Source organism: Chanos chanos, chromosome 10 (assembly GCF_902362185.1).
Source record: "Chanos chanos chromosome 10, fChaCha1.1, whole genome shotgun sequence".
Classification (NCBI taxonomy): Eukaryota; Metazoa; Chordata; class Actinopteri; order Gonorynchiformes; family Chanidae; genus Chanos; species Chanos chanos.
The window spans coordinates 31,689,213-31,716,605 of NC_044504.1; the positions used below are offsets into that span (position 1 = coordinate 31,689,213).

General features: G+C 40.8%; 2 protein-coding genes across 6 annotated transcripts in view; both read right to left on the reverse strand.

Annotated features, from left to right (window-relative positions):
* Positions 1 to 3,002: 3,002 nt before the first annotated feature.
* On the reverse strand, positions 3,003 to 10,465 carry etv5a (ETS variant transcription factor 5a). Of its 4 annotated transcripts, none has more exons than XM_030786409.1 (12): positions 10,418 to 10,465; positions 10,158 to 10,248; positions 9,988 to 10,035; positions 9,294 to 9,344; positions 7,353 to 7,476; positions 6,969 to 7,253; positions 5,837 to 6,123; positions 4,491 to 4,547; positions 4,121 to 4,189; positions 3,658 to 3,827; positions 3,444 to 3,545; positions 3,003 to 3,322 (listed from the first exon to the last, which is right to left on the reverse strand). In XM_030786409.1, the coding sequence occupies exons 1-12, from the start codon at positions 10,463 to 10,465 to the stop codon at positions 3,092 to 3,094; spliced, it is 1,563 nt and encodes a 520-aa protein (XP_030642269.1). In that variant the 3' UTR covers positions 3,003 to 3,091. The 4 variants fall into 4 exon arrangements, with proteins under 4 accessions (XP_030642269.1, XP_030642270.1, XP_030642267.1 ...); XM_030786410.1 differs by having other exon boundaries at positions 3,003 to 3,324; positions 3,440 to 3,545; XM_030786407.1 differs by having other exon boundaries at positions 10,158 to 10,251.
* Positions 10,466 to 20,195: 9,730 nt separating this feature from the next.
* dgkg (diacylglycerol kinase, gamma) overlaps positions 20,196 to 27,393 on the reverse strand; it is a 57,114-nt gene continuing 49,916 nt past the window's right edge. For both annotated transcript variants that reach the window (XM_030786291.1, XM_030786289.1), the window contains 3 exons: positions 22,407 to 22,527; positions 21,401 to 21,461; positions 20,196 to 20,294 (listed from right to left, as the gene is read on the reverse strand). In XM_030786291.1, coding sequence (XP_030642151.1) covers positions 20,196 to 20,294; positions 21,401 to 21,461; positions 22,407 to 22,527 — 281 coding nt within the window. The remainder of the gene's footprint in view (positions 20,295 to 21,400; positions 21,462 to 22,406; positions 22,528 to 27,393) is intronic.

Here is a 27,393-nt window from a genome sequence, read left to right on the forward strand (position 1 = left end):
GCAAAATGACCAAAATGTATCCCCCAAGTTAACCAGCCATCCCCCTATATACTCTATAGGGTAGCGTCAGTGACCACTGGGCCATCCCCCCTTGTTAAGAAATAACAAATCACCTACTGCTTATTATTGTGTGAATCATAGCTGCAAATTTGACAATGAGACTTCATTTAAAGGCAGTATAGCTTAGCCAAAACCTTAACTGTTTGTCATAGCTTCCACTGACTGTGAACACTACTTAACTCGCTGTCAGTCAGCATCAGAATTAACCTTGTTAAGCACTTAAGCTTGTCTCTCATTGAGTTTGTCAGCTCAGCTCTCTCCTGACTTACGCTGAGAACAATCTGAGTCAATACAGTGTGTGAAAGGGAGAAGCTTGTGCCACTCCATAGAGCCTACAACGACGACTTTCAAAGGAAGCAAGCGCTCACAGGCTAAAGCTTAACAGACGATACAATAAAAGAAAAGAAAAGATTAAAGAAGCCATCATCCCGTCAATACTACCATCATGTGCTGCATCAGCACATAACATGTGCACCCTTCATAGTCGCTCCTGAGATTCACATGTTGGCCACATGTTATCTGTGTACTCAGGGTGACTGATGTGTATGCATAATAGACAAAGGATAAGAGAGAAAGATGTGGAGATTAAATGTATGTGTGTGAATGAGCATGTATTACAGGTAAGATTTACTAACACTCACCGTCTGTAAGTGAGCAGCATTGTGCGGGATAAAAACACAGGTTAAACCGAATGATAGGACTGTAGCGTCTCTATTTTGCTATCAAAATTCTTTCAGAATAACATTTTTTCTTCATCAGTAGAGAGTGTCGACTCATCTACTTATCAAGTTTTTTTTTTTTTTTTTCCTAGATCCTAACCTTTCTCTCCTCTCCCACAGATCATCACAAACACGAACATGCAAGGCTACTTTGACAGCATGAAAATAATGGGTTATGTTTTCTGGATGCATTCCACAGCTGGTTTATCTTTTGTGGTGATCAGTTAAACACATGATACACACATGTCTTTGTAATTTGCAGCGGTACCGTTTTATCATTTGTTTGTCTGAAGACAGTAGTATTTGACAGTGTTGGTCCTTTTGTGCACTTGCAAAGTGCTCCACATACATACTGTACATGACAGAGCTGCAAAAAGATGAGAAGAGTATAATAATCATATTCTCACGCAATCCAAAAATTGGAATTATACTTACTATGCTTCACTTAGATTGAATTATTTGGGTAAAAGTAACTAACAAGCCACTTTAGTCATTAATATAAAGTTTGGTAAAGTCTACATATCAGCTGATGGAAAGGTTTAGGGGGAAAAAAGATGAGATGCACTTGAGGAAATGAAGCATAAAGGACAGTTTATTGTACCCAGTACAGATTATAAATTCAGCAGTGTAAGGTACACATTGTGAAGAGGGTGAAGCCTATACAAGTGCAGACAACCCTTTTTTGTGGTTGAGGTCAAGATGACAAAGCCCCTCATTCAGCAAGAAAACATTTATATATATATATATATATATATATATATATATATATATAAGCTGCACCTCTCAGTACAAGGCACTGCTTTCTGTCCCAGCAAGAAAGGGTGTCCTGTAACCACTGCTCTGCAATGAATGCATCACAGGCATCCAGATTTAAAAGATACATGTTATAGGCATGACTATACAGCTTATAGAATAAAATCAAAACAGATGCAGACTTTGCAAAAATATATAAGTTCATCTTTCCCAAAAAAGAAAAAAAAAGAAACCAAACAGACATTAAACAAAATGCAGAGAACTTTTATGATTTCTTTTTTGTCCAGCGGAAAGCGATATGTAAGTGGACAGTTACCTGTTGAGCGTACCATGCAAAAAAGAAGCAGTGGTCTTCTGTAAGCTTAGTAAGAAGGAGTCCAGGAGGTGGTGTTAAATATCACCATATTGCATGCAGTGTCCCTGATGCTCCAGCCATCTCGGTGCATTTTAAAACCAGTACAGGGGCCAATGAAATGTCAGAACCCCCCCCCCCCCCTTCCTTCCCTCCCCCACCAAAAAAAAAAAAAAAAGACTATAAATCTCCAATCAGCATTTTAATGCATTCACAAATTCAGTGTCTCATAAGCCCCTGATGGAGTGATGAAAATGTTCACTGAGCATATGAAAATATGCGCTGAAGAATGGGATAACAATGGGGTAACAGTCCCATTAAACCGATTAAGAATTCATTTGAATACCCCTGGATTCATTTGGTTCTGAACCAAACAACTCTTGGCTTCCAGCAGAGAGAAACAAAAAAAAAAAAAGGAAAAAAAAAAAAAAAACACTACACATGAAAACTTTAATGCAAAGCAAAAGTAACCAACAAAAATGTTTTAAAAGGACCCTTTAACATGAAGCTTTTCTGTACTTAGCTGAAGGATAAGTAGTACTACTTTAAAATCCTTGAACAAAAATGATGTACAAAATCCAGCTTTTAAAGGAGTCTCTTAACTCATGTAAAGAAACAAACGGGTCTGTTTTTCTTTGCAAAATAAAGCCCTTTTTTCATTTCTTTAATATAATTTCTGGTTTGGAGGTAACGCAATTATCGGGGAACCAAAAAGGCAACTATAGAATAGTGCTGCATTTTGATTTTTTTGTTTGTTTGTTTGTTTTTTTTTTTTTTTTTTTTTAGTTAGGATAACTTTTTATATATATATATATAATTCCGTACTCTTTTTTTTTTAAAAAAGCAGATTGTCAAAAACAGAATTGCTACAATTCTTGCAGTCTGCACAGAGAGATCTGTCAGTCCTTCGGCACCGTCGGGCTCCTGCCATGGCTTCCTTGTCAACTAAGTGAGAGGGAGGATGCCTCGTTTTACCCCAAAGCGAGGTGAGCCACTGAAGTTCAGCCTTTCCTCGCGTCCCTAGCCCCTGCTCACAGGTTGATGCTAGAGAAAGCACGGTTTGCAGATTTCTCCTCGTTCTCCTTTTTTTTTTTTTTTTTTTCTTTCCATTGGGAGGGTTAATCTGTAAGTCAGGAGGGTCGAGGCAGTGGGGGACAGATGTGTTTAGTTCTGCTCAGCAGTTCAGGTTCTGAGGTGGGGAGAAGCGTCAGTACACGTAGCCGTCGGGGAAAGACATCCCGGCCACGCATTGCTCCCCTCCGTCAACCAAGTAGGGGGCTGCTTCATCGTAGTGAGTCAGAGGCAGGGTGTCATCATCCACTCCAGGCAGGCCGTCTGGATCTGCCTTAAGGTTAGGCCTCTGATTGTCTGGGAAGGCCATGGAGAAGAGGGCCTCAGGGTCGCATACAAACTTGTACACGTACCTCTCACCAGCAACCTAGGGAGAATGGACAAAATAAGATTTTTTTTCAGTGCTTTAAATTGTGTCAGAAAACGCTTTGCTGTATCTGAGATATGTCAAACAGACAACACAGCAGTAAATGTAACTGGTCCTTTACCTTCTGCATGATTCCCTTCTCGTAATAATAACGCAGCGAACGACTCAGCTTGTCGTAGTTCATGGCTGGCCTGTTCTTTTGGATGCCCCAGCGACGTGCCACCTGAAACACAGAGGATGAGGGGCTTTCGTGTTAAAAGGATCCTACACAAATCCTAATTCAGTTGTGCTATCTTGGATTTTGATCATTTGGACACAAAACGAGTGAAACCAACCTCTTCTGGCTCAATGAGCTTGAACTCCATACCACGTCCTGTCCAAGCAATGAAGTGACCATTAGCAGGGTCATCGAGGAGCGTGACCAGAAATTGCCATAGCTGGAGGGAGCCGCGACGCTGGTAAGGTGGACCGTCCCGATAGACAGAGGGCTCCTGCTTCACTTTACCTTTTAACAGATGGACACGAGTGTCAGAGCTTGTCAGAGGGCTTTACAGCCAACAGTGGGGTGTGACATTCCAACACAGAACTCAGTGATGTGGACAGAGCTCATTTTACACTGTCCTGCAATTTTTGGCTTAGAACACTTACTACTCTGGTGATGCAACAACAATGTTCCAGCTTTTCACACAAGAACTTCCAACTTGTGACCATTTATGGTATTGAGAAATTTGGTAACTACTGCAAGGAGGAAATGTGTGAATCGTAATTTCCTCATCATGACGTGTTGTGCGGTCTCACCTTCAAGCCTCTCAGGGACTACGCAGGTATCATCAAAGTATAAGTGTGGTTCTCGATCAAAGGCAAAGCCTGGAAATGAAGAGAAGAAGGAAGAATCAGGTTAATGACTCAGTAGAGATAAACTGCATAAATGGATTCAAACAAGATCTGTACGTTATGTTTTAACCCAAGTCATATAAAGGCAAATCTGAACAGTGTGGTTATCACAAGGTCCATCAACAGCAGAACATCCAAGGCAATATCATTTGTGCTGCCTCATCTATCACAGTCTCATTTTTATCACTCAGTAAATCCCGCTCTGTATAAACAATCCAACATTCATTTCACACAACTCTCACTTCTCAAGTTTCATGTTGTGAGAGATACTTACTCTCAGGGTTTTGGTAAAAGCTTGCCCTTCCAAATGAAGACTGACAGTTAGGCACTTCTGTAAACAGAAAGAGTATAAGAAGCATTTAAACTGATTGTTAAGAAAACAGGTTTGGAAAACATGAAACATGTTCGGCATTAAAGCTTAGAATTTTTTGCTCATCAAACCGAATGTACGTTTTGTTTAATGGTAATAATAATAAAGGAATTTACACAACTTTAATTATATTCACTAGGTCTACTTCATAAATAATAAATGGGAAATGCACTCTGAGAGGAGTTAACCTATCAGATTTGGCATAGGAACACAGGCTTTTAGGGAACTAAAGATCAGTATGAATCAATCACTGCTGCTTACACAACTGGCACTGATGCAACAGCTGGGCCGCAAATGTCCAGCCTACGCATCTGGTGGTACTAGCTAAGCCTAGATAAACGCACGCGCATAACATAGCAGTCACGTGTCCTCGGAGACACCAAATGGAATTACTCATGCCCAGATATTGAATTGTGACAATCAGGTTATATTTGTCTTTTAGGTTGCGTATTGACAGTCCAGCCATTTAAGTACACATTGAGACCACTCCCATTTCCTGTTCAATGTTGAGTTATGATCTCTATCAAATACAGGCTCTTTGATGGTTTTATCACATAGGGGAGCATCATCTGTAAGGCTGCAGAAGACTAAAAGAAAACATGCTTAACAACCATGCATCCAACTACCACAAGCTAAGGTCCTGTTTGCTGACGTGCATAATAATAAGCAGTGAACTAAGAGGATTTTGCCTTACGTCACTGCCCTTGCAATCATAAGGCTAAGAGGAGGCTGGAATATTGCTTACGTTAAACAGACTAAAGATGTGAAAACTGCTTTGAAGAATGTCTGTGTGTGTGTGTGTGTGTGTCTGTTGAAATTTAAAGTACAGAGAATTTTAGATTAACCTTCTGTTCCATACACAGAGGATACGAGCAGACAAAAATACAGAGGCTGAGTCACGGAGCTCGTTTTTATTTCAAAGCGGTTCCCTCTGTTCATTTGATTCCAGCTGCACGGTGCAAATTGGGTTCCTGACTTGATCGATACTGAGAACAGAGCAGCTTCATGGGGTGAGATATGATGTCAAACCGTCGTCTGTTCTTCGCAGGTGCGAGTTTGCAGCGTGCAGAGTTTCTCTGTGCGCACCTTGTCGAGCACTGCTAAAACTCACAGGCCAACGCCAGCACACAGGGAACATTCCGCAGGCTCAACCTAGTTTACTTGCACAAAGGCTGGGCATATACAGCTCACCAGCGTCTGGACACTCAGACTTGCTTAGATACACTTCAGAAGTTGAAGTTAGCACTCACCAGAGTCAAAGCAAAAATCTCGAGGCTCTTGCTTGATTGGTGTGTGGTGGAAGGTAGCCTGAGGTTGGCCCATATTCGGGACTCCTTGCTCAGCATATCGGGGGTCCAGTAGCTCCTGCTTAAATCCCTGAGGCGGTACAGGGACAAGGGGCTCGGACATTTGGCGATGGTAAGGTGGCCTTCCATCACGGGGCGAAGTGCTGGGGGCATGGGCCATGAAGGTTGGTCTACCTTGGGCTTCATTTGGAGGGAAAGGTAGACATGGCTCTGAGAGTTGCCGCTGAAACCTTTTAAAAAGAGAAAAAAAAAATTCCAGAGTAAACGCTCTGCTTAGTAAACAGATTAATGTTTACAATGGATTCAGATTAAGTCAGTTCTGCGAAAGACCTTCTGAAGATTACAAGGAATCATTTAGACCTGAAATATTCCAATATAAATTCCATCTTCCCACACAATGTTTTGAGAATCCAATGCCTACATTAGCTGTAAAATGAGATGGTGCAGCCAGGTGACACCAGTGGATATATTAAGGGACAGCACAGTCATTTTAGAGGTGTCTTCAGCTCAGCCTAGATTTGCTGGCTCCACCAACCTGCCTGCCAACAGCATGCCACAAATTCTCCGGCATCGTCCCAGAAATCTGACTGCAGGTGGCAGGGCAGGATGCCAGATGGTCTGTTCCCACGAGGGTAAAGTTAATGTTGCCCTATGGCTAAAGGGTACAGGACCACCAGTGCACAAAATATATTATTATCTGTGTGACCCATGTCATTGGCCAAATGGAGGACCAATAATAACTGAGAGGTCACGTGCTTTATAAGCACACATCAAGTTCATGATCCTGCATGGAAATGGAACGGTCCATCCCGGACCGAGACATGGGCCACCACATTAAATTACATATAAATTGTATATACAAAGGTAATACATGGAATGAATCCACCAGGTCAAAAGGGAAAACAGCTGTACCCCTGTGAGTTTAAAAGATACTTGTAAGATATCTTTGTTATGAAAGCTCTAAGAATGTACTTGAAATGTACTAAGTTTTAAAGTACCATCTGTGATCTGTGAAACATTAGGCTGGGTATCAAGTTTACACCTAGAATACCTTGCCATAAGAGCGGACACTCACCTGTGTTCATTGTTGAAAGGGGCATTGTGGTTAAGTGGTGGACAGGGCACTGCAAAAGGCGGGCTTTGACTGTGGAGTGGAAGATTTCCCTGGTTGTTGGTGGAGTTCGTCATATTTGGCTGCCTGTGTAGTTGGCGCTGCCCTAGCGTAGGGTTTGGGACTGGTGGGGGAGTCTGTTCATGCAGTGGATGTGTTCCAGGAGCATTGGTGGAGCCACATGGTGATACAGGTGTTGAAGGAGGAGTCAATGGCTTGAACCCAGCGGTGGGCTTCCTTTCATAGGCACTGTATTGAGTAGAGGATGGGGTACAAATTAAGGATTCGAAACAAAGGCACTCAGTTGCGTAATAGCAATGCAGTAATTTCATTGGACCGAGGATATACCTGTAGCTGTAAAGGCACTTCTCTCCATATGGCATGGGACTCTTGTCTTGGCTACAGGGCGAAAGATCTTTGGAAGGACTCAGTTCTCGTTTAATCTTGGCAGGTGGAGGGCCATGAAACATCACTGTGGGATACAAAGAGAGAGAAAACACATTATGAAGCAATATCTAATCGAACTCATCAACAAAAGTGCAGTGCTTGTCCTGATATGGAGTATCTTTCTCTCTTTGCCATTAAATAGCCATACTTCATAGACTAATGAAGGGTGACTGTGAGTTATAAAAGCTCCATCGTTCATCCATCAATAACAGTGCAGAAGACCACATGCAATCAAAGCACTCCCTTCTGATTTCCATCACAAGCCAGTCAATACTCATGAATCAGTGTGGCTGTAATTCAATGATTCGGAATGATTTTCCTCTCTCTACTGTAACCATTAGCCGTTGGATCTCTGCATCAGCTCCCATATCCGGCGCCAGATAATGGCCAGAGAAACTGGATCCTCAGGCACATTGCAACAAGAGCCTGATAAATCATCCCTACCATGCTGGGCTAGAGAGATCAGACAATAGGCACGTGAACATGCCACACGCACAGCCAGCGATAGCAAAGCTGAACTATAACACCAAAGACTATTAAATTAATCTCCAAAGTGAGTGATTAAAGAGGGCATTTTCCCTGACTGTGGAAAGGAGAGTTAGAACAGGGGGAGTGGCCTCAAACACCAAACTGGCCAAGTGTAGGAGTATATGCTGTTACATGTGATGGGCTGGAGAACCTGCCCAATGCTGGCGAATAGAAAGATTCCACTGACGACCTCATCACGAGAAACACACACAGAAATCATTCAAATCTAAACTACTGCAGAGGAGGGCAAATACTGTACACAAGCTAAACGAAGCCCTACAACAAACGGTATGTGACAGCGCCTCACTCAATAACATACTGCTGTACTTTAGAGGTCGGTCACACCACACTGACATGCAAAGCTTGGCCAAAACACAAGGCCAGACAAACAGAGACGCCACACCCTGTCTCTCAGCTCCAACATCAGACAAAAACATCAGCATACTTGAGAGAGAAAATAAACAAGACAGAAACTGAAAATTGGGCATGCAAGATCACTCAGGTATTTCCCTTCTTTTGAATAGCGGAACACTGAAAAATGGACGGAGATCCCCAAACTCTCAGCAAAGAGAAGCCTCATTGATTTAGCCCCCCCCCCCCCCCCCCCCCCCACCCTCCAAAAAACTGTTTGCTACGTAGCAAAGCAGGGAAACCTTGCCTTTGGGGCCTCATCCACTAGAATCCAGCCCATTCCAGTGGCTGAACTAAGTGCATGAAAGTGTGAAATCAGATTATGAGCTTGGCTCATGTGATGCCCAATACCAATCGGCTGATTAAACAAAAAAAGAAAAAAAGTGGCAGGGGGTCCTCTTTTGAGAGGATTTGGCCAAGAATGAAAACTGGGAGAGAAAAAAGAAACATTACAGACCCTTTGAATAGATGAAAACATTTTGCCAGGCTTCAGGTGCAGACGGTGAAAGTTTAAAAGGATGGGCTTTAAGCGATAATATGGATAATATATTAATTCAGAGGATGAGTATATTGGTCGAAGGGCGAGTTAATATTGTTGCTTTAATCCTTAGGTGGCATGAGTTACACTCAGCAACTCAAGAAATGGCAAACAGAAACATGCATCAATAACATTACTAAACTAAATCAGTTTCACAACCAAATCAACAAGACTGTGTAGGCATTTGATGGCATTCTTGGCCAGCACTGTCCCTTTGGCCCCTCAAAGAATTGGCTGGAGATTGGAGTAATCCATGAATAATGAATATTCTCAGGAGTTCAGGCATTGCTGTTTCCCTCACTCTCTCTGGACTCTATCCAAAGTACATCTCCGAGAAGAATAAATAATAAATCTCAGGTACTTACAACTATCCGACTGGAAATCTGGGACAAACTGTTCATCATCGGGCACCTGGGCTGTGAAAGGAGTTTGGAGAAATTGAAAGAGAAGGATAAATAGTTGCTGATACTCAATACATTGTGCCAAAACAGATTTTTATAATGATAGCAAAGCGGATGAAGCAAAACGTTTAACAGGCCGTGAATGTGACGACTATCAATAGCAAAACATTTGCATTAAGTCTGTAATTATTGTTAACGTCCAACCTGAAAGTACAATCTGACTACTATCATTTACAACTTTACTTAAAATCCAGTCATATATTTTGGTAGTTCAAATTTTGCAAACATGGTACAAAGACGAAGGGGTGTTTTATTGTTTATTTATTTGTGGTTGGTGATAGAGGGAAGGGTTAATGAGATTATAAATGCTGAATAAAGTGCTTCTGTTGTTTTTAATTTTTTTCCCTTATGGAAAAGTCTGTTCATGTTTGAGGGAAATCATTAAAAAACAAACAACAACAACAACAACTACTGCAGTATGACACAGTATATGAAACCAAATATTGCAGAGTCAAAAGTATTTACAATAACTGAACTTCTAAAAACCAAAACGAAAATGCCCAAAGTCCAATATTCTTTATGTGAGGCTGTCTTATTAAATGATTCCACTTTTCCTAAGTTTACAGGCTTTCAGTGCCTTCATATAGAGGAATCTTACCTTCTGCGATCCAGATCTCCTGCAGCTGACTAAGGTCCTGGAAGAGCTCTGTAGGACAGAAAAAAATGCACACCCTATTAAGCCTGGAGAAAGAGAACTCAAAAGTGAACAGGACAACAAAAAGCAATGAACATCTAAGCGCAACAGAGTGCAGACTGATATAAAATTACCCTCTGTGTCCTGTGCAAGTTCGGAGTCCACAAACTTTCTTTTTCTTTCTCTGGTTTGTCTGCTGTACGTTTCCTCCACTTGAGATGATTTCTGCTGTGGAGCAACAGCCTAGTTAGTTAGATATGATCCCATCCATGTGACAAACAACATGTGGCACCAAAAATTACATTATGTAGGATTCAGAGTCATAAAGTAACATTACTCGTAATTATAGGATCAATCATTTCATTATTCATAACACCAAAAAAAATGTACTTACACTGGGTGGCACCAAAAATGGAACTTGCTGGTCATAAAAGCCGTCCATGTTACCTGGGTCTCAAAGAGGTTCCCAGCAAGGGTCTTCGCTTAAAAGCGATGGCTTTAGGACTGCTTTAAGGTTGTCTTTTCTATTAAGGATACATAAAAAAACACACACACACACAGCTGTGTGTAAGACAACTGCTTGGCTCACATACTTGATGCATCCCACATCAAAATAGCTGCTCTGACTTAACCCTCATATCTATCAGTTACTCCCCCTCACACTCACTGTCTGAGTATGCTGCATAATGTAAAGACACACTGTCGTTAGAACGCAAACCAGGCAATCTGTACCTGTGATTAAGCATTAAGCATACAGTTACAAACTCACAAAGCAAAGTTAATGAACTGAAAAAGGATGTTACCAACTTAATAATCACCAAGACGCTCAGTTTTGTAGAGAGGTTTTGCGACGTGAGTATGCTATGCAATTGTGTTAACTATCAAAAACCGTGTAAGGCTTGTGTCAGACCAAAAGTTTAACTGCTTAGTAAATAAGAGCGAGTACTTATATCTGCTGAACGTAAAAGCAAAAAAGAAAGAACAACATTACACACTGTTCTTTAAAGGGCAGTCTATTCCAGGTTATGGTGTTATCTACAATGTAGAAAAAACTTTTACAATCTGCCATAAATAAGTGATAAAGCACAGGCCGTCTATATAGACAGTCATCACACAATCCTTCTAGGCTCTGAAATGAGTCATCTCATTTCGTCTGTCAAAGGGTGACAAATAAAAGAGACCATGCCAAATCTTGAGGTGACACAATAAAGCATGGAAAATTTCTCTCACGATCAACTTTCCTGCTCTCTCTGTGTAAGTGGGCATGACGCATATTTTAAAACGAAGAGAGAAGAGGGATCCAATTTAATCGACCATAAGCATTCCACTGAATCATGTGATCGCATCATTTCTATGACCGCTACAATAATAGTCAGTCTCTGATTGGAGTTAAGCTAATACACACAGATGCACAATCACATGCACTACAGAAATGTTTGACCGAAGTTTCCGTATTCAACCGTAACATCATTTTGTATGCAGCATTTCTTTTTGTATTTCCACGCAAAATTACAGCTTAGTCACACGACGCTAAATACAGCTATTAAAGAATGACTGTTCCACGGCCACAAAAAATGAACGCGAAAAACAATAACTAGATATCTGAATCAGAAGGGCGAGAGTGTAGCACTGAGGAGACAGGAGTACAGACATTTGGAACTAAGATGTGAACGGAGCATAATGTCGACCTAGGTCTCTTAAAAATTCACAAGTATCACGGACAAAGTTATTCTTCAAATCAGTTACAGCTGATGAGGGGGGTCTAACACGGTAGCCCCTCTCCCTGCATCCAACCCCCCTTTTCACGGCCCCTTGTTTTTCTCAATGAAGTGAAACTCGATCCGTGTGGAACAGCGAGGGAGAAAAAATCCTGACCCCCATTCATAAAACCGCAAACACAGCCAAGCTTCAACAGATCCCACTGATAACACAAGGGCAGTGCACGCACACTGATATTATACAACCTAATACCAATATTTCAGTGCAAGAGAATACTGAAAAACTAAATATAAGGCCATAGAAAATGGTTGCCAAAGTAAACCCTCTTGGAGAAAATGGCGTTCGCTTTCGCTTAAAGCTGGATTTGCAGTTGGAAGTCGATAACTTAACAAACACTTAGCCTCCTCCTAATTCCTTTGCCAAATATTTTAGTAAATTTTATGCATATTTCGGAAAATAGATATCAGTAAGAGAGCACAGAACTCACCCCACAGAAGTCGTACACTCCGGGTATGTACTGATAAAAAGACTCCGATTTAAATCCCACAAAAGCCCCGAGTCTGTTCTCACTGATCGATAGATGCGCTGTGTTCGACTCACAAAACTTCAATGGGGTTTAGGAAATAGACTGGATGGTTTTGCTAGGGGATCGAGAGGATCACTGCTGTGTTAGCTCATTGGCTTATTCTGGTTGTCATTCAAATCAACAGCCAATAGGTATCCGGAGTCTAACGGCATATTAATTAAGTGCCCACTAACCAATCGCAGCGTGCGTGTCCTATTTTTATGAATGACTGGGTTTCATTCAGTTTCACATTGAGGATTTTTTTCCAATCGTCGCCCGAGGCTCTTAAAGTGCCACACAAATATTTAAAGTGGAGGTCATCGTTCTCAGTGCAAATCAACTTAGTGCAATCTTATTTGATGGAAATTTTGATAACGCACAATCGACCTATTTCAAGTCAAATGAACATATACAAGCCAAGGTGTATGGACAAGACAACACAAACAGTTTTGTATTGTAACTTAGTAATCAAAACCAGTCCTTCTAATGCCATGTCGAAATCACACAGTGTTACTCAGTATTGCAACAATGTATGGTGGTGAGAACACTGCATTATATCAATGGGGAGGGAACCAATTGCTCATGTGTCTATTGGAAGTTAAACTCCAACGGTGGACACATTACGGGCATGTAAGACCTACTTCGTAAACCTAAAGAAACATGTAATCTCTAATAGTGCTGTATGGCCCTTAGAGAGGTTTTAAGAAATTTGTGTGAAGAATAGCGAAGTTAGATTATTCAGTGCTACTTTATTATCAACAACCACATGGACTGAACTTCATTATTTTGTCCAGCACCCATAATGTTATTTACACTCTTTCCTTTCTTCTTCTTCTTCTTCTTCTTCTTCTTCTTCTTCTTCTTCGTCTTCTTCTTCTTCTTCCTCCTCTCTTAAGTTGTTGTTGTCGTCATTGTTGTTGTTGTTGTTGTTGTTGTTGTTTTTCTTCTTCTTCTTCTTCTTCTTAAATTAATAATAATTGATGATAATGTACAAACTATGATTTTTGGTAATCAAACTCCATAAAAATCTTTTTTCAGAGAGAGATATATGAAATGTCATGTACCCTTGCGACATGAAGGTGATTTGTACTGCAGGACCAGGGGGTCAAAGCAAGCAAAATCCATATCATTATCACAGATGTTCTGACTTAGACCTATATATAACACTGTTCCTATTCTGAGCATGGATGAAAGGGATCCATCACGCGGAGATATTAACATAATCTGCAAAAAGCCTGCATGCTTTTGTGTGGAGCTTATATTGTCTATAGAGGGACAAAGACTATATGAAACTGATAAGTATTTAGTTACTACTGTAATTGTTGCCTTCTCTGGATGTTTCTGATGAAGGGCTCGTCGACTATACTGCACTGTCGAGGTCTCCTTTTTATAGCACCCTTCAGTGCGTTGGTGCGGATGTGGTGGGAGGCGGGCAGGGGGCGGAGGAGGGCATATTGTGTTTCCATTCCAATTCTTTCCTTAAATAAATCCACATGCTACAGTAGCACAGCAACTCATCTCTTTCTTGAAGAATTGCTGCATCTTTTAGGAGCCTGTCGGAGGGGGGTTAAGGAGAGAGCCACAGAGATTTAGAGGAAAACAGGGCCACAAGAGGGAGTGTCCCTCATCATCGGCAAGCTTGTTTGTGCCAGGGACTGGGTCAGTGTGACAACTCTGGCAGCATGCCACCTGTTCAAAATGTGGGCTAATCCGACTCATCTGTGTGAAGAGAAATTCCATCTTCACCACATCTGAGAGAGAGAAGTTAACGACCCAGAGACAGTATTCAGATATAGTTCTGTCGTGAAAACAGGAAAAAAAGCTACACCTTTAAAGACTAAAAGAGGTCGTACTTTCACACGCCCGGATTAAATTTTCCTTTATTTTCTATCACTTAAACAAAATGAGCAAAGAAGAACTGAATAATCTGTCTACATATGCCAATGCAAAATTTGTTGATGAACATACTTAATAAAACAGCAGTGAAGAAAATTGCTACCCGGGGCCATTGGTGCACTCCCGAAAGAGACAAGATGTGACTTGTGAACTATTAATAGCACGCGAAGAGATAATTCCTGCCTCATTATCTCTGCTTGCCAAAGACACCCATCCTCTCCTCCCTCCACACACACACACACACACACACACACACACACACACACGGCTCCATGCTGTATTGTAGGTGCTTCCCTGCTTAAACAGCTGCCTCCTCAGGCACCTTGGCTAAGCCAAAAAGATGACCATAATAAAACACTGTAACAGTGTTGTAATAACATTTTGAAGTAGTATTTTGATGACTCTGTGGGTTTCTAAAAGAATAAATCATTATGACCGATACTGTATTGGTAAATCTCCACACAGGAGGAAAGTAATTCAAGTGTCTGCTTCATCTTTGTCTCTTAAACTGATCAATAGTCATCAGACTTTTCTCATTTAGAGTCTTAAACTATTTTTAACTCCTGTCTTATCAGTTCAGTCAAAGTAATATATGTGTGTGTGTGTCTGTGGGACAAAGCACAATCATGTAGTTTTTGAAATCCATGAAACTTCTCTGACCGAGTCTATAAAGTAATGACTTAATGGCTTTGATTTAAGATAAGAGATCAGCGCATATGGAAAATGTAAGGAAATCTAATTAGCAATCTACAGATATCATTTAAGGAAACTATCTATTATGGAACCATTTCTCCAGGCCACAGATAAACAAAACATTTGTATCATGGTGGACTCAGACAACAGAACCTGGGTGTGAATGAAGACTTTTTTGGGACGAGGGAAATAGGGTGAGTATGAGTTAGGTTAGGAGAGGAGTTTGAGGAACTTTAACATGGTCACAAATTCATGACCAAGGTGTTTTGGAAATTTGGTGATTGGAGTACCCAAGAAAGATTTGCACTGAATAGATTTTTATTATTAAATATCCCTGAAGGTCCACATTCGGTATTCTTTCAGTTGCAGTTGTGATATGACCTTTTTGTCATGACCAAACCTATTTGTCCACTGACTGTCTCATTAAACACCCGCTAATCTATTTTTAAAGTTCCAGAAACCTTTAAAAGTGTTCTAACTCTTCTTTTATCAAAATCACATGACTGACATGATCAGAACTTCTTCATGATTCTTAACTTTAATAACCAAAGCCTAAGAACAAATAACTGTAACACATACTTGGATATATAACACATAAATGATTAAATAATGAACTCGTACTGTATTTATAAATAACCAATGCCAAAGTATGTCAATATTGTTTATAGACATTGTTTGACCTCTCTCACAAAACTGCTATTTGTATTTGCATCACTATAACTTGCATAATGTATCTGAAACAACACCATAGTTCCAAGGAGATGTCTCACTGCTTTCCCTTACTGGTTAGATAATTAGTAGTAGGTACATCATGACTCTGAGAGGTTTATTGGCTTGAATAAATATTATGTATGAAAATGTTCCAGTGTTATAGCAGGAAAATTGTATAAATGTTATATTCTAAAGAATATTAAAGAATATTCTTTAGAGAATAGATTGTATTATAAATGTTAATATAAGGACACTCTTATTGTGTTAGACATTGAACATGTGCTAAATGTGAACATATTACAGCATTACATTTTCAATATGTACCAAATGTTAACATATTATACATTTTCAATATGTAGTAAATGTGAACCTGTGTCTTTGGCATAAAGGTACTTGTATGAATAGGGGTTCTCTGTGTTCAATGATCCTCTTGGTGTTCAAGTCATGTATGACACTAGAAGTGTGACACTAGACGCTGACAGTCTCTTGTAATGGGTTCTTATCATTCACATAAAAGCGCATCATACTTTGATTGAATTGAAAGCCAATCATGTTAAGTGGTAGATGGTGTCAGTCATGGATCTATGTCATTGCTGCAGGGGAGAGAACATCCTAACAGACCTTTCCAAATCAACAGCACCAGAGCCAGTTTCTCAACTTTTTAATTTTATTCAATAAATCCTTTGCCCATTAAAATGGATGCCAACAGCTAGTAGGCAGTAAAGAGGACAGAACCAGAGTGGGAAGGCTGAAGGGGTTATCAATTCATCCCCTTGAGTCAATTCTTAGTCCACAGGGCAAGCAAATTTGTCCTTGACCTTCAATGCTACACACAAGGGCAGCTAAATACCACATCAACCCTAAGGGGGCAAAGGACAGGGGTCTATACACACATGTAGGACACAACACTTGGGGATGATTTGGGCTCTACTGCATCTGTGCCACTGATGTCACTCAATACGGTTTATCTGCCCAAGCTAAGAATAGGGTCACATAGCTACGCTACAAAAAACCCATGCTGCCTCCATAAGTAAAGAGGAGTGAAGAGTAATACAGACTTTCGACGGAAACATTTTGGTATTTTAGATTAGATTTAGATTTCCCATGAGAGTGTCGTTCCCACTGATAAAATATTTCAACTGGCTCTTTTTTATTTTTATTTATTTATTTATTTTTTTTGCTTGGACATTGACAGTACCTGTCAGCCCTATGACATCTTACTACTCTAGGGACAGCATGATTTTCACAGGACACATGGTATCATGATCATCATGAAGAGAAAGTCCTACGTGGCCGAGCTCAGTGCAGTGAGAGACTCATCTCACAGATGTACGGTTATTAGATGATAATAGTAGACCAGTCAAATTCTAAATTCATTTGTGTTTGTTATGGTTACCATGCCCATCACAGGGGCTAACGATCTAGACTGACCGCTTCTGTATCGTACATGACTGGCTACTCCTCTCTGGCTGCATAGAGGCTACAGGAAATTATGATGTGGTTAATTATGGTAATGGGTTATTGCAACACAATCAACACTGCAAAAAAACTGATTTACCATTTCTGCTCTTGGTCATTTCGTTTTGCTTAGGCTTTTTTAGCGAGTTTTTTTTTTGTATTGCATGTGTCCTGCTTCCCTGTTGTAACTAAAAATTTCTTTTCTTTTTTTTTTTTTTTTTCCTGTTTTGGTATTTTAAGGCTATCCGTTGTTTTATGTTATCAGAAACGACATGAGAGGTGACACTGCTGTTAACATTAGAATAATGTGATGACATTCCCTGCGGTTGAAATGTCACTGACATTCTTCGGTCTCCTATACACAGTACATTGTTTAAATGGCCACTCGGTGCCAAACTTTCTTTACATTGTCTGCAGCATACACAAGCCACAGAGGTGCCTTTAATATGACCATGCTTTTAGCTTCTTTTCGAGGAAATACAAACGAAGAAATACACAAAGTGATGGTGGTTTAGAGAAACAGGATCAGGTTTAAGACTATGACATGGATGCCATAGAAGGGGAAGGGCCGTAGGGGGGTTAGCAACAATCAGTGTGGCCTCTCCTCAAGAAGACGAGTTTTGTGTCTTCTGTTTCAGCAGGCATGCAGTGGTGTAACTTTAGATAAAATATAAAGAAAATATCTATATATACAGAACAGTTTTACATCATTCTAAATCATAAAATGAAAAATAAAATTGTAAACATGCACTCTTTGCACTGAACTGCCTTTCTGTTAGCATCAGAGGACCAACAGAGACAAGCCAGCTGTCGAAAGACCATAGGTTATTTAATAACCCTCAGCACCACCTAATATGGAGGTGAACGGTTTTGATAAGACAAGGCAGATTCAGTGGTCTTTCGAACAGCTTCTCAGTTTCTTGGATCTTGATGCAACACCGTCAGATCAGTGTGAATTAAAGGGAACCCAGGGCGTGGCTTAATGGCCTGCCCCAAATATGAGCTAAGTGTTTTTTGTTTTTTTTTATGCCCCAGGGAGAGTCTTCTTCTGTAGGTTACATGATAAGTGCTGACCTCAAATCAGCTTCGGAATGCCAAAACCCACTTCAATCACTACAAGCTGGAAGATGATTCTAGATCTGCACTTGGAGCAGCTTTTATAACATCCCCCAGTTCTGTACGAGAGCTGGTTGCATGCTCGCTCCTGTTTAGTGCTGTGACAGGTGATTATCAGAGGGTTATAATCTGTGTCAGGCACATTTCCCATACTGCTACAGTCAATCATGTAATCTAGTAGGTAACATGTCTCTTACGTCATTGATGCTATGTTACATTTCTCAAACACATTCATATGTATGCACACTATACTCTCAGAATATACAAACACTGTATTTGCACATACATTTGTGGGTATATTGATATTTTCATAGGCTTGTACCAAACCCCATTTTGCTTCATGGCTTGTCTGGTGTCCTGTCAATGAAACCAGTTTGATCTTTTCTAAGATTACAGCCGCTGTGGCAACAACAGCGACGCGATTTCTGCCGTCCGCACTCAGGGGAAACCAGCCCCTTGCTTAACGCTTCTTTACTGCAGCAGTTGAAATTGCAAGCTGATGTTTTCATGCTGTAATTAGGAGTTGCATTTCACAAGACAGATGCTCCCTGAAATAGGAAGTTAAATTTAGGGCCCGTCCGTTCACCGGTAAATCAAACCTCCCGATGCCGCTGTGTTCAGAAAGAGCTGGATCGCAGGGCTCATGGTAACATCAGCAGTCAATCCATTTTAATCACCCCGACACAGCAGTGAGACCATCGTGGAGACACGTGGTGCGTGGACTGTGCTTGTTTATACAACCTGCACATGTCCATATCGAGTCAAAGAGAATAGCCAATCAATTTTCGAAAGAAAAAAAAAAAAAACGAAAGCATGATAATAATTTGTCGACACGGTTGTCTCATATTAGATAGGTTGTCTGTTTATGCTGAATAGTCATTTTCATTTCATCCCATTTCATTTCATTTCATTTATTATTTCAATCTTATTATTTTGATTTGTCTTATGGAACAGACTTCAGACTAAAAAGAATCTTATGGTACAGCTTCTTAAAATTTTCTCAGAATTGAAGAGGGGGCCTCTTCAATAATTATTGATACTGTATGGTGTGTAAGCCAAATCAATATGTAATAATAATAATAATAATAATAATAATAGAAAACTGCTGTTGGCAACCCATGAACACCACTAACCAGTTCCAGACAAACCAAGAGCAAACAGGGTATGTTACCTCAGTCCCATCCACCCCTACCGGCACACTGCCATAAACAATCCGCTGTATAATAGATGAGCTTGCTGTTTCATCTCTTTAGTGGTGGCATGCTGTGGGGCCTTGGACAGGCACTACAGTGAGTACTTGCATGCACCCGTTCATTATTTATCAGGCTCCTTCAAGAAGAAAGCTTGTTCTCAGGCCCTGTTTGGCCGACCTTGGGCGCTGTGACGTTTCAGAGTGCGACCCACCCACGCCCACTCTCAGGTGATTCGGTTCTTCACTTCGCTTTTCAATGGTTTCAAAAGTCCTCAGTGATTTCCCTGCATGTAATCTCTCTCTCTCTCTCTCTCTCTCTCTCTCTCTCTCTCTCCATTTTAGACATTCTTATATCAGTTCATACATGCTCCCTTTTTTTTTCTTACTCTCTCTCTCTCTTTCACACTTCCTCTCCCACAAAACTTTGGCAGTATCCTCTGATGAACCTGTTGTTGAGAAAGAGGAGGGCACAGTGTGATGGCCAGGCAGGGGCCCATTGGTGAGAGGTTTTAGTTGGAATGGGTTAGAGATGACAAGTCAGAATGACTGTCATACATAAAGGAAGATAAGGAGTTCAGATACTTAAGAGAGTCAACCAGGCAGTTCTGATGCCACAAATTGGGCTGTTGTATGAGTTGGAGTTTGTTATCATCACTAGGTTGATTAAGAATCTTTACATCTGTAATTCCAAAAAATTTGTAGCTCTGGACCAAGCCCCTTCCAGGTGTATCATCTCCACCAGTCAGAGCAAGTGGTCGAGCTGAGGATGGTGGAGATGTGTGTTTGAACTTTAGATGGGGTGGGGTGGGGGTCTTCTTTCTCCTAATCACGACTCCTGTTGCGCTTCTTGAAGAAGAAAAAGGGTGTCTTCTGTGGAGGACCCAGCAGCATGGGTACTTGATTCTTGTGTGTAATCCGTATCTGCAGTCATGAGAAAGGAGGGATTTGGTAGGATTACTGTCTAAACTGTTTCCAACAAACACCACATGTAACCAACCTAATTATCTCCAACCGAAAACATTTTCAATGAAATTAATAAACTGAATCTCACAGGTTTTGTGATCAAAACCAAGCTGATCAAAACCAAAAACCGCCACTACTTGCGTTTTTAGGATGTTTGTTTGCCGAACAATGTGTTACCTTCTCTTCACTAATCACAGTTAATTAAAGTTAATATTGTTAGTGGAGTTCTCCTTTTAATCTCAACGAATCAGTCCTCGTTCCTATTGACTGACTAAATCCATGTGATGAAAACATCATTCTCCATCTCATTCACTAAAGAGTGGAGATACCCATCACCACACATCCTCACATCAAAACATGTCCAGATTAACACACAAACACATTTGAGAATGTGTGAAGTGACCTTGAAACAAGAATAACAAATATTGAACTAAGGTCTGCCCTTGCAACGTTTAGGTAAACTAGAGGAGACTAAGATTAGTGCAATGCTTTTTATAGTCCTCTGTATATGCTACATGGATATATATAAATATATATATATATATAAATAGCAGAGGACATTGTGCTGTTGTTATGTGCGGATGGAATCCAGTATGCATTTCCTCCTCCTTAATGACATAATCAGTCAGTGGTCTGGTGAAACATGACAGTGTTTTAATTAACAGAGCGCTCACTGCGAAGGCTACAGCAAGGGAAAAAAAGATGGGAAGAAACAGGCATATGAGACAGGAGGGGAGAGTAAAGGAGTGATTATTCTGAATATTGACTCATAGCACCAGTATTTTGCAATGAGCAAATAATGATATTGCTTATCCCTCATTTAAAATGAGTTATAACAATATCTGAGCATTGTCCCTTAGCTTGTCCCTCCCTGGATATAGGGCAAACACAACACCACTAACCATCATTTGAGGAGTTTAGCATATCCTAAGTGAGGTCTATAGATTAAAATTTGATAGCTAACAGTGATTCATTCATTATGGAAGTTGTTTACTGGCTTTTAAATACAAATATTACAAGGGAAAACAAAAACATGATGCTATTCATCTCTTGAGGAACCTCACCGTGCATGGAGGCTGCATCCATGGTTCTCCATCAATCTGCATGGGCAGTAGTCGAGATGTCCTGCAGTGAAAGGAACCATGAGAGAGAGAGAGAGAGAGAGAGAGAGGGAGAGAAATATAGTGTTGAGAAAGGGGGTAGGGGGAGTTAAGGGTCAAATCACACGCAGCTCAGGGGCACGAGGCTTCACTATAACACCATTCTCGGATGGTTCAAAACACTGCTGCCTTTGTTCCCATGAGCCCTGTTCCCAGACAGGGCCCCTCACTCTCTAAACTCACAGTCCTACTGAGCACACACACACACACACACACACACACACACAGAGGCACATACACACACTGACCTCTCTATATACACTGACACAAAGTTAGTTTAAGCCTTTCAGGCGTGCTACCCCAAGCTAAAGCAACACATTATGGGTGAGTGGGGACGATTAATGCTCTTTTAATTTGGCTTTTGGAAAGTATTAGGTAGTGGTCAGACTGCGCCACACAGGTAAGGGGAAAGAGCCAATGAGAAGTTGGGAATGACTCCCACCTCTCAGTGCAATGGTTACCGTTAAGGTCATTATGAATGCTCAATGGAGCGAGGCTGAGGAGAGTAACAAAAACATGTGAACTAATGCCTCAGACTCCACCGGTTCAGTCCGCGCCGCTAAAAAAAATCACCGCTCAAATTAGAATGAAGCGGTGGCAGTGAGGGTGTGCTCAGACATGTAACAAACATCATTATTCATCTGAGTTAGGATGGCTGGTTCTCTCTGCCGTTGCTAATGAGAGACTGGAGAGGTGGCAGGTCAAAGTTCTGTTTTACTGGCGGCTGAGTTCAGCAAAGACAGGCTGAGTGTGAAAAGAGCAAAGGACCGTTCTGTCTGGGTGACTGAAAACACGGACAGTGGAATGAAGAGTGTGTGTATATGCGTGCGTCTGTGAGTTTGAGACTGACTGCTTTGTTTGTTTGTGGTGTGTGTGTGTGTGTGTGTGTGTGTGCGTATTGGGCACTGACCTAATGGTGACACTGGCACACTGAGCTAGGCGACGACCTGCGCTTTTTAGGCCTGTGTAGATCTGCCCCATTTCTATGGCTCCTTCCAAACCAACCACTTCCAGGAGCTGGTCACTCAGGTCTGAAAGAGACAAAGATAGAAAAGTTACGAGGTCATTAGTTAAGCTCAAGGCAGGTAATAGGCTCTTGCGTACACTTGTGGAACACCTTTATGTAATCTCTTTACATACGCTCTCTTTCTCACTCTCTCACTCTCTTGCTCTCTCGCTCTCTCTCTCTCTCACTCTCTCACTCTCTCGCTCTCTCGCTCTCTCTCTCTCTCTCTCTCTCTCTCTCTCTCTCTCTCTCTCTCTCTCTCACTCTCTCTCTCTCAACACACATCTCATAAAGGAGGAGGACTTGGAATGCTGAGTAAATGTGTTATAAAAAACCCTTCAGTTCTGAGAAAGTCACCTTCCTACTGTAGCCTACTCAGCAGTCGAGAGATTAAAATAGGCACATGGAAACAAAGCAGTACAGCATTACTACATAAGCAACCATTGGAGAATGATGAGTTAATTGGTATGTAGGGCTGAAAGCCATCATTATGCTATAAACTGAATCTAGATCGTGTAGTTTTCACCTTAAGGTCTTTACCTTTATTAACCAATTACTGAACATATAACATCAATTACTTTGTATGACATCTATGCAAGATGCAAATAAAACAATAACGGAACATCTGAAGAATTTGAGGTCTTCTTTTCTAAAAAAAAAAAAAAAAAAAAAAATTAAACCCCAAAACAACACAGAGCACTTTATCCTGAACAAGCAAAGTAATAAAACATTTTTGCCCAGTGTGTTCTTTTTGTCATCCCTGCTCAAGTACTGAACCATATTCTGTACTTCAAATTGTGTTCTTGTGCTATGTAACACCACAATCCAATAAAAGAACCCTCCACACTCTACACATCATGACAATTCCAGCCCTACCTATCTCAAGTAACCAATCAGAGTTTCTGGTTTTTTTGACACAACAATCAGACCTCACAAAGTTTCCCGTTCTCAATTTGGAAGGGCTTTGAAATTGACTTAAGTGCTTATGTTAAATTAGTCTCCTCTTTTTCAATTGGAATCTAATGCATAATGAAACCAAAACATAGAGGCGAGCCCTAATTACACTGAAGAAGAACATCTACTAACACCTTTTGTCCATTTCACTGACAGACAAGTCCAAACAGACAAGGCTGACCTGCTGTGCAGAGGGCATAGTGCTGCCCAATGCAGTGTAAACACGGTTAATAATTTCACAATGTCACTTGACACTAGCCAGACAAGCACAAACAGGAAGCTAGGGCTTGACATATTCTGTTCCCATGTGGTAGTGGCAACTTGCACGACAGTGCTTCAAGTACGGGCCATTGATAAAGTACATCCAATGGAACCCAAAGATGACCTTTCATAAACACAGCTGGGCAAGAAATCTTCAGCTCTGAGTGCACATGTTACAACCTTGCAGTTAAGTTGAGTACAAGTGCTTAAAGACAAGTCGATTACATTTGTCTCCCAAAATCACGCGTTACAATCCGTATAGTCATAAACCTGTCAGTAATCCACACCAATCTCAAAATCCAAGTCATTTCTGATGAAAATTTCGGAGGGTTTCTTAAGCAAACATGGTACTGAAACCCACAACTCAAACTGGACACTGAGAGATCCAATACCTCCCATCCTATATGATATCCCATATGTCTTAAGCAGCCTCTTGAATTCCGAAGGTTGACATGTTCTGTACATAAATTATGTCCCAAAGATAGAAGAGACTGGATGTGGGCTGAAGAGGAATCGTGGCAGTGCTCCAAATTTACATGATTCATATTTCTGACAACCAAATGCTTTTAACATGGAGGTCACGTCCTTTGCCAGAGCATGGTGCTGTTGCATACATGGTGTACTCTACACATTGAATAAAAAAACAAAATGAAAAAAAAACACACACACACACACACACACACACCACACGCACACACACACACACACACACACACACAAAAACAATTTGTCGTTCAGAGGTTAGGGTTACATTGTGCTCCTTGAACACAGTCACATCTTGAATATTACATGTATATGGAAAGTAAGTTAGTGAGTCATTGTTGGTTTTTAATATTTCAGACGGCTGATTTCACGGTGCACATCACATAGTCAGACTTCTGGGAGTCATTCAAACACACGTCAAAGTTCCGCGCTTGACTCTATGGGCAGTCTACAAAGACAGTTACAATGGTGTCAATATATATTTGGGCAAACAAATGCATATATGCACTTTTTCTTCTTTGAATTGTATAATAGCTTTTTAAAAATGGTAAGAGTTGTTACAGAATCATATGATATATGATTAAGTTGTCTGAAAACGGATCCCTTCAAGCTGTTTGTTTGAATCTCGTCTGTCTTTTTATGGTTTCTTGGCCTTCAAAAACTCTTCAAAGGTAGCTTGATAAAGCAAGTATTGAGTGATATAAACTGGTTTGAGCTGGCATGACAACACCACCAGGGCCTATGAAAACACACTCTCATGGCTCTCTCCCATAGACTGAGACTTTAGTATAAGTTTGTCAGATAATATGTGTAGATTTCTCCCAGAAAGGGTAACCAGACAGAGTGCTCTTAGAAGTAAAGGAGGCAGTTAAAGACGCCAAATTAGTGCCACAGCCGTGATGCAATGAATCCATTGTTGATGACAGACAGGGCTCTTCTGGGACAGACAATTACTTTATAATGGAACTGGAAAGACCGTACAGATGCTTAATACTGCAATGAGAAACGGTAATCATCACTATGATGCCATATATAAGAAATTTATTTGTATATACTAGTACTGACGTTTAAGTCTTTGTATAACAAAATATATTAGATAAATCCATGAAAGTAATTCCAAATTTTTTAATATTTTCACCTATATATATTTATTCGTCAGACATTTGTCATTACTGTCAAACTACTTATATACTGTTCCTCTTTTAAAACATTCAGGTGCTTCTATTTTGTTTAGACAAAACAATTGGTAATAATTAGATTTTATCTGATTGCCTCAATACAGACGATTTTTGTAGGGCACTTTTACGAATAATAAAGGCACAGAGAAAATTTCACAGAGGAATGTCTTTTGTTTTTCATCTTTCATTCTTTCCTGCTCTCCCTACCACACAGCAAAAAAATAAAAGGAATCTTCACTCAGATGGACTGGATTTTAAACGCTTCTCTCTTAGTTTCTTTACAAAGTTTCCCGCTTTGTCAGATATGAGCTTTTTCCTCACTGCCAGGCAGCACTAAGAATAGCTCTCAAACAAACTCTTACATAACCCTGCCACAATGCATTGTGGAGTAGATGGCTGAGTGGCACTGGTTCTCCTGCTGTGGTCCGGGCAGGCACACAGGGCACTGCCCTGGTATACAGGTAGAAGAGAGAGATAGAGACAGCATGCTTGCTAATCTTTATATGGCACCACCGCTATGTTCTAATACTATTGATAACTGGGAGCTTTTTTTTTTTTTTTTTTACGATTCCGAGTTTCCACAAACCATCTGCTGCTGCTCAGCATGGCCCTTTTGCACGAATAGCAGAATGACTAACATTTGGTCGGTGAATATTATTTTGTGCAAACTTTCCATTTTGTCAACAGCCAAATGTTTCAAAATCCATTGCAATCCACAATAACACTCATAACTGAGATTATTACAAAGCTCGCAACATCAGTTCTATTGCAGACCATGCGCTTTCCCGATGTTTTCTGTGGTTATACCGATTCTACGAGAGCCCCTGTGAGACGGTGAGGAGCCGTGATAATATTTGGTGCAGGTATTTATAATTCATCGGGCATTGCATTTCCAACCCCCTTGCCAGGCGGACACTGCTGTCATTGTCAGGGTGACCAGGGCAATGGCAGATGGTCAGGAGAAACTGGACAACATGGAGGGCTAACAGTGGAGTCTGTGGGGGCGGTAACTTGTTTGGCATGAGCCAAGAGTATGAGTGTGGCTTCACGAGCACAGACTCCCACAAATGAGAGGCTCATTCAGCAGAACGATGGAGAGAGAAAGGGGGGTCAAGCTTTGGGATGAATTAGATAGTAAGCAGATCACATATATGAAAGAGCACAAACACAACTTAGAAATTATTTTTTTGCTGTGTGTGTGTGTGTGTGTGTGTGTGTGTGTATGTGTGTGTGCATGCGTGTGTGCGTGTATGTGTTTTATTATTTGTTGTGAGAATAATGGCAGCTGATTTGTGTTTCTGCCGTCACTCCATTTCCAAATTCAAATGTCTTTTAGGTCAATGAACGATCTTTATTAAGTGCGATCCCCTTCACATGCTCTCTGCTTCTGCACTTTGGGCTAGAGCACTCTGTTCACATGCTCTTTGCTTACGCACCCTATCATTAACAGTCTACTCACATGGTCTCTAGTTACCCAAGAGCATCCAGTTTTCCAGTCTCTTCTCCCATGCCAGTCACAGACAAAGCACTTCTCACAACCCACAATTCACAAAGATACAAGAACTCCAAATACAGCTCTTATGACACTGATCATGGGAAAGGTCTCATCAAGCCAGAACCATCTTTAGTGAATGTCATCTTTACATGCATGAGAGGCACTCTTAAAGTGTCCACTACTCTCCCTGAGCCCAAACGCTCATTCCCCATTGGCCTGTTTGACGGATGAAACTGGACACTGGGTGGCTATGAATGTTCCTCTTTTCAAAATCAGTCACTATGTTCCCACAACACTCTCTGGGTGGGGAGTTTCAATTCTATTTCTGACATGTTTGACATAGAGAGGGAGGTTAAACACAGGCTGTTTTCTCTGTGTTTACTGGCATCAGTATGAAACAGTATGTGGCAGACCCATGCTAGGATGGGTGGGTATTTCCTGTAGAAGGCCAGAGAAAGAAGAGTTCAGGGGCGTCTTGACCAGGCCAGGTGAAAAGATAAAGTAGCCCTTCATCAAACTG

Excerpts from the sequence above, each read along its gene's own strand:
- etv5a (XM_030786408.1), bottom strand. The coding sequence starts at position 10,465 with ATGGACGGCTTTTATGACCAGCAAGTTCCATTTTTGGTGCCACCCAGT. Across the intron at positions 9,345-9,987 it reads GGAGATCTGGATCGCAGAAG|CCCAGGTGCCCGATGATGAA; the intron begins GTAAGATTCCTC and ends CTCCTTTCACAG. Across the intron at positions 3,546-3,657 it reads AGCTCATTGAGCCAGAAGAG|GTGGCACGTCGCTGGGGCAT; the intron begins GTTGGTTTCACT and ends TCTGTGTTTCAG.